Source organism: Mastigoproctus giganteus, chromosome 6, assembly GCF_048544385.1.
Source record: "Mastigoproctus giganteus isolate SK-2022 chromosome 6, ASM4854438v1, whole genome shotgun sequence".
In the NCBI taxonomy this organism is placed as follows: Eukaryota; Metazoa; Arthropoda; class Arachnida; order Uropygi; family Thelyphonidae; genus Mastigoproctus; species Mastigoproctus giganteus.
Window position 1 is genome coordinate 5,714,504 of NC_143580.1, and position 11,568 is coordinate 5,726,071.

Genomic DNA, 11,568 nt, shown 5'->3' on the forward strand with positions numbered 1-11,568 from the left:
CCCCTTGCGTTTGCCGACGATTTGGTTTTGGTGGTGCATGGTGACACAAGAGCTGATCTAGAGGAGTGTGTGCAAATTGCGCACTAACTAAGCTCCAAGATTGGGCAGCCATTCACCGACTAAAGATCTCGGGAGAGAAAACAAAATCTATATTACTCAAAGGAACACTCCAACTACAAAGACCACTGGTTATCAAAATTGACAACACTTCCATAAGATTATATCCAGAAATCAAGTATTTAGGAATCGTCTTAGATATGAAGCTGAATTTCCATCCTCACTTGAAATATATGTCACAGAAAATAAAAAAATACTCGGCCATGATCATCCGTATAAGCCGTGCAGACTGGGGGCTTAAGCGCCGGGCTCTGGCCCTCATCTATAATGCCATATTTGTCCCAATAGCTTGCTATTGAGCCTCAGTATGGTGTACTAGGGCTTCCCTCAACCGAAATCGCCGTAAACTAGACTCCATACAGCGTTCTATGACGTAAGAAGGGCGTGCCGTACAGTAAGCATCCCAGCTCTACAGGTGCTAGCTGGATGTATACCCCTACACCTAGAGGTAATAAGAAGAGGATTATATCAACGGTTGAAGAAGAGTATTCCCACCGAAACAGCAGGTATCACTCTTAACCTTGATAACAACCCCAAACAGGAAAGGAAGAGAATCTCTGAAATTATGTACAAGACCTGGCAAGAGACATGGGACACCACCAACTTTTAACCAAAAGTTCATTCCGTCTGTGAACTTTGATTGATAACCAAAAAGTTCATTCCCTCTGTGAACCTCATCAGTCCAAAGCCTCCTCGCTGGTACTCACCAGGCCTCCATACTACATTTCTATTGACAGGCCACGGACCCTTTAAAGCAAACCTAACATCCCTAGGCATAGAAGAAGATCCGCTGTGTCACTGCGTGGTTGAAGAAACGTGGGATCAGGTGATGTATGATTGCCATGAATATGATGAGTTCCGGCTAAGGTTTGCCACTAAAATCCAAGAAAATCCCCAGCATTGTGAGCACCTGATTATAATGGACGAGCAGCGCTATGCCACCTTTACTGATTTTGCGCAGTCTGTCTTCACTGCTAGACGGGTTAGGCACCCAAACACCACCCATTGAAGGTCAAAGTAAGAAACTTCCTGGATATGACAGTCCTCTCAGGAGAAAAAAAAAAAAAAAACCTCCTTTCTTCCTTCGTCCCAGAAGTGACAGAACCCACCAGCACAGCTCAGCTGCTGCCATTAGGCCTCCATAGCCACGCTCCCTTGCGTGGTCCTTTACCTCCACTCCCCGACGGGGGGGGGATTACCCCTGGTGTCCTCTCCCCTCGCCACCCATCTTTTTCACTCTGGTAGGGCATGGGCCTACTCCACTGACTTGGGGTCATCTTCTCTATGGACCCTGCATCCCTATCTTTTCCCCCCAGTCTTCAGTCTCCTTCCCCTTCTCTAACTTACAACTAGCGTCTGAATCAAATCCAAATTGCTTGAGTCCTACACCCAAAAACTTGATAACATCAAATCGCCCAACTAGTACTCCTTTTGTTTTGGCTGACCCTATCTATAGCGATTTTTTTTTTCTCTAGGTCCTTGCCACTGAAATCTCAGGAAATTAGGGGGCAGGACCTGCCAGAGTAAATAACTATAATAATGGTGTACCTGGTCTGCCTCCACGGGGCGGAGTGGGGCAACATTGGGTCCCATAGGGGCCCAGCAGCTAGAGGGACCAGGTGAACAACGGTACACGACACTACACATGTACAAAATCCATACACTTTTAAACCTCTGGCATTGACAGTGTTCTGTTTCACACCCACAATGTATAGCACGTGGAGATGAGGGGAACCCCTGGTGCCGTTTGACACTAAACACATTCTACACTCTGTCCACTTCGGCTGCTCTCGATTGCATTTCTTCTTGCTCTTCCTCCTCCACTTCAATGTCATCCAAGTTCTTCGTAATTGCTCGCTCACGTCCTGCTTGATTTTTTCAAAGATTGCAATAGCTATCAGATTCGTCTTGATGATGGTCTGTCTCTGGTCCAATTCGCTGTTCGATGACCTGAACAGACGGGAATCGTTCCAACTACTTTATGCGCAGTTTCATCTTGTACATTGTCATATCGGTCTCTAGCTTTATTATTTCGTAATGTGCTGGTATGAAGAACGCATTCATTTCGATGCTCCACTTCATACGCTGGCTTCTTTTTTTGTCCTGGATGGTCACTAGCGCAGTTGCACAGGAAGCACTTCCAGCAGGTTGGGGTGAATGGGCTTGCCCTTAGTTTTGTAGCCATACGTAAGACAGTGGCACACGCTCCACTATCGCTAACCATAAAAAGACTACCATCCTTGTTGAAAGAAAAGAAAGACTCATCTTCATTGCAAAAATGATGATTGGATATATCCCCCAGCCTAACCCCTTAAAAAGCTGCACTTGGTAGATTTCTAAACCCCATCTATGATTCACACCTGTGCTGATCGCTAATTCCAACAGGCTTGTCTTATCTAATCAATTCCTGCCTAACCAAAAGCTAATCAGGCTAGAAGGCATTGATGATTTAAAACTGAAATCCCACCAATTCCTCCTGAAATTTTCCACTAGTAAGAGGTATAAAAGAAAATGGCAAATCCGTCACCTGCCAGAATGCCTTAAAAACACCGGATATCATCGGAAAGTGATCGATGCAGCTACCCTGACTGATGCAACCTTAAAGTGTAAAGTCCAATGACAGTGGCACGTTATACACCAATAAATTCCTAGTGCCCTATGTTTAATGACTACAATTGATCACCTTCATTTCATTGGCTATGTCTTTGTCCCTTAATATTGTATGCCCCTAATACTGACCTATGTAATCCAGCCTTTGTAACCCCCTGGCATTGCTGCCGTATTGACATCATTGTACACACGTCACCTGTACAATCAAGATTGTTTGTTTATAACTGAGTTTCTGAGCCATTAACAATCTTAAGGTGAATTTTTTATTGGAGTCTGCAGTGACACCACACTTTTTTAAATGTTTCCTAGGTGTACGAGAAAATAACTTCCTAAAAATTCCTGGCTTTAATCTAGGGCAAAGTGAAAGTGCACCTGGAAGCACTGGACAACTGGGTAACAATCCATTCACCGATTATTATCTACCAAGTTTAGGTAAGTATGTTTTTCTTTTTACCAAATATATATTCAACAAAAACACGCACCAAATTCCAAATCTCTTAATTCTTTTAAACGATTGTATTTTTCATTATATATTTTCCAGCTGAAGGAGAACATGACTTATGGAATATTCTAGCAGTTGTTCCTCAAGGGCAGAATGGAGTTAATTCAGAAGGGGCGGGCAGTCGGATTCATCAAGTTCCAAGAGACGGCCACCTATTCGTAAGTTTTGTTTTCAGGACCATTTACGCGAATTCACATTTTATTTAAAATAAAACTTACATCAATTTCTTATAGCAGAGGTGTAAAAAATATAATATTTTAATTATAATATTATAATTAAAATATTATTTAATATATTTAATAATATATTATAATATTATAATATAATATTTAAAAAAATTATAATATAATGAAGCACCCAATATAATGAAGGAATATTAAGCCTAAAAAGGAAGTGCTCTTTATCAATGTGTCACAGTAATTTTCAACCTCTGTTATTTCATCGGGGGATGACATTCTCACAACACTCCAAACAATTGTGTTTCATAGTGTTGGATAGAATAAAAATAAGCCAAGACTTTGGAAACCACACATAAGATATTTATTGTACGTATATTCTAAGAAGACAGAAAAAGGTTTGAGTCTTTTATGATCTCATGGACTGCCGAACCCAGTTCATAAACTGCGAGACTCTGGTATACATGGCGGGAATTCGAGATTGGCAAAACTCTTCAGATCCTGCTGACACCACACCAATTATAGTCCATCTGTCCCCAGATTCTCTTAACATCAGTGGACCACCAGAGTCACCCTGCAATTATCAAAATAATAGTCAACATTGTGGAAATACTGTGACTCTCCCACCCCCAAAATGCGGCTTCATGTCCAAATAAATACGATATTTAAACTTGGAAAGGGATTCTAATTTTATCCAAGGATGCGATCCCCTTTTCCATCCTTGGAAAAGGGGATCGCTTCCTTGATATGAAAAGGGGGTTCTAACGAATTAATAATCTACCTTGCATGCCCCTCTTCTTTCATCGATGTCTCCTGCACAGAGATAACTCCTACATTTGTCGTTAGAGGTCACAAGACGCGAAACTGGCTCACAATGCCTTCTGCTTACAATCGGAATGTTGGCTTCCTGCAAGGAAAGGACAGAACCGCCCCCTGTTGACAAAAACAGTCGATCAGTAAATAACAGAAGACATAAAAACATCATAAGTCAATTTGAATCATAGATTTCTTCCACCAGTTATGCTGTTCCCCTTACCTGGATTGAGTTGTCCCCAACCAGCAACTGAGACCGTCGTATCTAGTATATTATCAAGAGTAGCGTTAGATGGCAGGCATATTGGCATGACGTCATCCTCAGCAGGCCTAACATCATTGGTTAGCTTCACAATGGCGATGTCGTTGCTCAAGTCATCCTTGTTATAATAAGGGTGGACTATGATATTTTCGACGTTGTAGTCCTGCCCATACTCGAGATGAACGGATCCGTGTCTAATTTTGAGTTCGTTTGGTGACCTGAAGTTCAAAGAGAAAGTTAGTTGAAGGCGCCCTTGACTGGTCATCGAAAGGATCCTTTTCTCAAGGTCATCCTTTTCGAGTTAATATTTAGTCAAAAAATTCCGAGATGAAATTTAACCACTTTACATAATTTTTAAAAGCACACAACATATTTTCACTTACATATTATTTCCGTTAATATTCACAAGACAATGAGCCGCTGTGAGGACATATCGAGGAGAAACAAGGGCCCCGCCACATTGAAAGAATAAAGTCTGCTGACCTCTTTGAGGACGATAAACCTGATATAGCGCCACCTATAAATTATTAATTTCATGAGCGATTTTTCATTAAATTAATACATTAAAAAACAACGCTGGCAATTTAAAAATTTAAACTTAAATTTCAAATAATTTAATTTATTTTAAAACTAAAAATAAACTTAATAAATTACACTACCCAAAAATTCCTTGTTTTAATACAATATCAGCATGCAGAGTTGTAATTATTACACACAATATATGTTACTTAGACAAGTTTCCAACTCAATGATTTCCTTTTATACTCCAGATTGCTTTCCCGTTTAAGGAACCAACAGTAATCTCCCATCATGGCAGAGACCCAGCGACTTGGTATCATTTTTCCATTGCAGATATGTCCTGGTGGAAGCGCTTTCCTTGTTCATCACTGACATCTGCTAAGTTTTCAGCAAAGAAATCCAGATGGGAATGAAGGAAATGCATTTTCAATGACATTCGGCAACTTATGTTCTTGTACCGTTTCAGCAAGTTTGTCACCAGTTGCTCACAGTTCTTATCTCTTTCCGAGGAATCCGTGTACCACAGCCTTGAAAGATATCCACGCAGCCAGTTCATCATTCAGGTTTTTTTGAAATTCTTCATCTTTTAGGAGCTTTCTTATTTGAGGACCTACGTAAATTGCTTCCTTCAGCTTTGCATGAGATAAATTTGGAAACATTTTCAGTAAATATGCGAATCCTCTGCTTTCTTTATCCAGTGTCTTAGTGAAATTCTTAATCAGTCCAAGCTCTTGTTGTGTAAAGGGGGGGGGATATATTCCTCTCTTATCCCAGTGTTGTACCACATAGTGTTTGGCTGTTGCACGACTATCCCACAAACACAGGAAACAACAGTATTTAGAGAAACCACCTTGCAACTCAACTAGCTGTCCAATCACTTTGAGATCACCACAAATATTCCAACCATAGTCATTGTAACATACAGCAGCAAGAATCTGGGACATGCTATCTTAAGTTTCTCTCAGGCCAACATCATGAATAAGAGGAATTGATGGTAAAGTATTTCCATTATGAAGCAATACTGCATTCAAACCTAGCTTTGACGCATCAATGAATAAACGCCATACAGAGGTATTGTGATCAATGTTCAGCTCGTGCATAAGACCATCAACGATGTCTTTGCAAACACAGATGTTGTTTTCCATTGCAAAATATGTTGAAAACTCTTCATTTCGTTTGCTTACGGTATATTGTAATGTTTGTACCTTTGGCGAGTAAGTTCCACTGTTGTAGTCTGGATTCGAGTAATTCAGCTTTCTCTTTGGGAGCCCAAGTCTCAGTTCAAGTCGCAATTCTTCTTCTTGTTCAATGTAGTGTGGTTCCTTTTCTTTTTCTGGCTCGTAGTCCAAATCATTTGAAGTACCTGGTTCCGCGACATCTGGTAAAATGATTTCTTCTGTACCTTCATCACTACTTCCAATACCCCAAGATTGTGGTGGCACAGGTACTGACAGTTCTTTGCCGTGTGGCGCTGTTGTGAACAGTTGAATGGTGTAATAAAATTAATAAAAACACTGACACTGGATAAGTGCCAGTGTTTTTAGAAACACTGGAAAAGTGCATCAAAATCAAAATATATTGCAAGAACAGTAATGATGTGCCTGCTTAACTTTTAGCTCAATTATCTATCTATATCTTAATACTGAGACCTCATAGGAAATTTTTATCATTGATTTTAAATTCTATACCTAAAAGTTGACCAGAAGCAAGCATTGATTTTCTGGAGGTAAAAATCATGTTGGGTAATGTTATTTTTCAATTATTATTTAATTCAATTTTTTACACTTAAGATTGGAGGATTCTTATGATGCTGTCACAAGAATTCTTCCACCAGACAGTCTGTACTTAAGTGGCAAAAGAAGAACTTAATTTCGATCCACAGTATCTCGAAGAAAAGTGGGGAAACAGTTAATGTACGTTGACCGCCATACTGACGTTCTTATTCATCTCTACATTTCTTTCCACTAACTCAGGTTAGGGGTACTTTCGATCAGCACAGAAGTTAGACCACCACTCTTCCAAACCATGTAAAAACGGATCGAGTTCAAACCTGTTTTAGCGAGGGAAAAACTGGTAAAAAAACCTAATAAAACTTTTTTTTTCGTCAATTCTTCTCTGGAACTTGGGCACAAAATACAGTTGGGAACCCTCCTCGTAATATCTCCTTACTATAGGTGAAGATAGTGCCCCCAGCATCCACTACCTTCAGACTGCCCTTGCCACATAATCTGGCTGCAGGTTGCCGGTGTTTGTGGAGAAAATTGTAGATCAGGTCTCTGGTTCAGCTGCGCAGATACTCGAAGGGGCACAAGCAACGGACAGCAACTGTAGGACTTTTTGCTGCGACCTCTCGCACAGCCTTGAACAGACTTCATAAATAGCCAATATTCAGTACCACCAAATGGGGGAGTGACATTGACGTCACTCTTTGCCATTAGTGCAATTGCCCAGCAATTCGTCGACTGGTCAATCGATGAATATGCACAAGCGGTTTTTGCAGCACGCGAGCAACTGAACGGCAGGGGGCAAATAATAACACAACAGTAATTGTTTCTTCAATATACTAATCACAGCAGGTGATGCAAAAAATACTTTTGATATCATGTACTTAGATTTCAGAAAAGCTTTTGATACTGCTGCACAAACTGGAGCAGTGTGGCATTGGAAGCAAATTGTTGTGTGGGAGAAGACAGAGAATGGTAACCAATGGACACCTCTTCGTGGACTAATGTTATTAGTGGTATCCCTCAGGGGTCTGTGCTGGGCCCATTGCTGTTTTCTATATTTATGAATGATATTACTGAAGGTATATCTGGGTTAATGTCCATGTAAAGTACTGAATATGAGTAGCAGTAACCCCAGAGTAACGTATGAACTGTGCATTACTACATTCACGATAGTGGAGATTGAAGAGACCTGGGGGTAATTGTGCAGTGAAAAATGAACTTTTCTAAACAGTGCGGATAGGCTGTCAAAGCAGCTCATGTGGTTTTGTCAATTATATACAGGAATTTTGCTAGTAGGGACAAGGAGGTGATTATACCTTTGTATAAGGCAATGGTCTGGCCATGCCTTGAGTACTGTGTACAGGTCTGGAGGCCACATTTTAGGAAGGATGTAGAACCGTTGGAATGAGTACAAAGCAGGGCAACGAGATTGGTGAGGAGAACTAAGGTTGCTATTACCAAGAAAGGCTAAAGTTCCGCAAATTGCAAAGTCTGGAGACTAGGCACCTGCGAGTTGATCTGATCGAAGTGTTTAAGGCTTTAAATGGTTTGAGCAAGCTCAATGCTAATGAGATTTTTCGTGTAGTCCAGATTTCGCACTTGAGGGGGCATAAATTCAAATTGAGGAAGGACATTGTAGAAAAGATGTGCGGGAGTTTGCCTTTAGCCAGTGGGTGGTTGATTGCTGGAACAAAGTTCCATCTGTCGTTGTAGAAGTTGATAGCTTAAATAGATTCAAGGCAGAACTTGACAAACATTTGGAATGAATGGGTTGAAATGAGAATTTTTTATTTGTTTATTTTTTGCCTGATACTGTTTAAGCATACTTCCTTACATCACATGCTTCTATTAATGCTACACTGGCTCTAGCTGGTCTTGCCAGTGTGGAATTTATACTTACATGTCTACAAAGGGCACCATACCGCCTCCCCCCCTTTCATACAACACCTTTACTTATGTCTTTATTGGGGGGCAGTGAGTAATGCCTGAAACCCTTCCATTAGCCACTTCCTCCATCTCTCATCCCAAACCTTTCGTCTGGCGGGCTCTACAGACCCAAATCTTTTTCTGCTCTTAATTAACAGTTCCTGCCTGTAGAGGATGGGCTTCCTCTACAGGAGTGCTCCTCTGTCCCTTTGACTCCTCTTTTCCTGTTGGAAGTCTTCTTATCATTCGCCTTCTTTGCCTTTTTCTCTGTATTCCCAATCTTATGCTATCTCCCACGATCTCCTTTCCAATAAAAGCGATGCTTCTTTTTTTATAGATCCTCCCTGGTAAACTGAGGCGAAACCAGGATTCGCCTAGCCAGAGTACTTAATCTCTACTACCTGGTCCAGCTTCGCGCTCTTGGTAAAGAAACTAGGGGGGTTGGTTTTTAGCCTAGGGGATCCATGGATCCCCTAGGCTAAAAGGCCAGATGAACAACAAAACTAAACACTACTACACTACATATACTCCATATCACACACTATCTGGCCTTTACAGGACATTATATTCAACACAAGAGAACTGATCGCCGAGTTGTGAGAAACCTCCCTAAACACTATGTACTGTGTAGTCCAAATATACGAGGGGGGTTGAATAGTTCATAGCCTGAGTATGAATGGGTAGTGGTACAGTGCGAAAAATTTCTGTACTTAATGTATAACACATCAAATAGTAACTCACCAAATTTCTTGCAGTTTCAATAACTTCTTTTTTTAAATTTCAGGTCCTGAAGCCCACAAAGTTGTGTGAATGAGGAAAGGTGGACAAATCAGTGAATGGCACTCATCCAATATTTGAGAAAAAAAAAAAGACGCGACGCCAAATGCAATTCATGAGGATATGGTTACAACATTGAGTAAGATTTTCCCCATCTTATTCAATGGTCATGAAGTGGACAGCAGAATTTAAACGAGGGAGGGGCAGCCTGGAAGATACAACCTACGTTGTGGAAGACCTGCAAAGTCCCTCACTCCAGGAGTTGTTGAAAGTGTGCATGATCTGTTTATGAGTGATTGCCAAGTTACAACCTGTCAATGACTGAAGGCCCATGAGGGGCTTTCTTCTTAGCTGGAATCATCGTACTGCAGCATCAGTGGTAAAAGTGTACTGACTCGAAAGCAGACTACGTTGAAAAAGTAACATGTTACCACACTCCTCAACTAAACTCTTCATATTTAGGCCACATACTTTTCGAACGTCCCTCGTATAATAAACCTTCTACGTTTCAGACTTACATATTGAAATCCATCTTCGAGGCTGGATTCAAAGAAGAAATTTAGATCTTAGCCTTTATTAAGTTGCTGGATTGTTTAAAACTTAAATTTATCTATTCATTTATATACATCTAGGAATATTGAACAATTTAAATATTTCAGTGATTAAGAGATTTTTATTGAGTATAATCACTGCTTAATAGTTTCCCACGTAATGTCCTCAAGTTAATTAAAAATTTTCCAATGTTTAATTTTTCATTTTAGCTTAAAAAAAGCAATTTTATCTTAAACAAGAAACTTCTTAATAAATAGTACTTACTATCCACGGATATTTTCGATTAGGAGCAGGCTGTCCAAAACCAATAAACCCCGGATTCAAAGAGACCCCGCATTCTGAAAGAAAACGGATAGCGATCTGAGACACAAAAATACTTATTTTCATAGATAAAGCAATATATGATGCAACCAGTTATAATATTTATTAGATGAACTCTTTCTATAATCCAGCAAAGCCAACTAGAGTCAAAGGGAGTTTACAAGTCCATTGGAAGTGGTTTAATGGCAGCCAATATAACAGCGCATAGTTTTATTCTATGAGTGTTACACATAAACGTACGATCAGGTGAAATTCTTGCCACCTCCAATTATTCGGGGGGAGAGGGGAAATTGAGGCGAACCGAAGTTCATCTACGAAGAGTTACTCATTTCGAAAACTCCAATATTTGAGTTTAATTAATCCAGGAAGTTTGCAACTGGAACTCCCACTGGTTCCAGACTACCTTTATGAATTTAAGCATATTTAATGGGTTCTTTTACGACTCTTACCTCCATTCCACGTTTGTCTTCGTACGCGAGGTCGAGAAAAATTCTTTGGAACATGCAGTGGCACAGCATTATCGTCCAGTCTTTGGTCCGGATCTTGGAGACGAAAGAGTTCCACATCTCCTGAAAACAAAATATTTAAATGATGTAGTAATAAACTATAGCGCTTTTGGTACATTTACAGAATATAAACAGGAGTTAAGTGGTACATTGCGGTAAAATGGTTCAAGGGCCTTACCTGCCAGACAGAAGCACACCAATATCCATTTCAATAAACTTCTTACAAATATCGACTCATTGGTCATCTTGCATTCAAGTTACCTGCAAAGATTGAGGTGAAATTGAGGCGAATCCAGTGAAACTTTAAATGTATTTGAGTTAATTTCTATTTAACATAAGAAATGGATGCGAAAACCAAACAAGTTTCACTTTAGATCTGATGTCACTATGTTCTCAATGGTCATAAGCGCCATCTAGTGTATTTAATTGAAAATTGGATAATGGTGAACGTATATTGAAGCTCGCAAAAGCGATATTTGTAAAATTTGCAATTACCTTTTTGAAGTGTTTGGTTTAAATATTACAAGAGATCGGAGGTTATTAAAATAAACAGAACAAATTAATGAGAAGATGCTGGAGTTAGCGTTGTCATATAAAACGCAACTCATTGGCTCTTACCTGATAGAACAGCCGATGTGGTTGAGGGCTACTGGCAGAACAAAATGGCTGTTTGATTACCTTATACTGCTGGTTGCGGCAATCGAGTTGACAGTGGTGCCCGGAGGTGATCGTGTGGTAAGAACTTGACATGCCCTTGGCC

General features: G+C 40.2%; 1 protein-coding gene across 1 annotated transcript; it reads right to left on the minus strand.

The window, feature by feature from the left end:
* Positions 1 to 3,746: 3,746 nt before the first annotated feature.
* On the minus strand, positions 3,747 to 11,568 carry LOC150083852 (venom protease-like). Its single transcript, XM_090375815.1, has 8 exons — positions 11,427 to 11,568; positions 10,987 to 11,069; positions 10,752 to 10,871; positions 10,246 to 10,319; positions 4,864 to 4,997; positions 4,442 to 4,698; positions 4,187 to 4,338; positions 3,747 to 3,979 (listed from the first exon to the last, which is right to left on the minus strand). The coding sequence occupies exons 2-8, from the start codon at positions 11,051 to 11,053 to the stop codon at positions 3,815 to 3,817; spliced, it is 969 nt and encodes a 322-aa protein (XP_090231941.1). The 5' UTR covers positions 11,054 to 11,069; positions 11,427 to 11,568; the 3' UTR covers positions 3,747 to 3,814.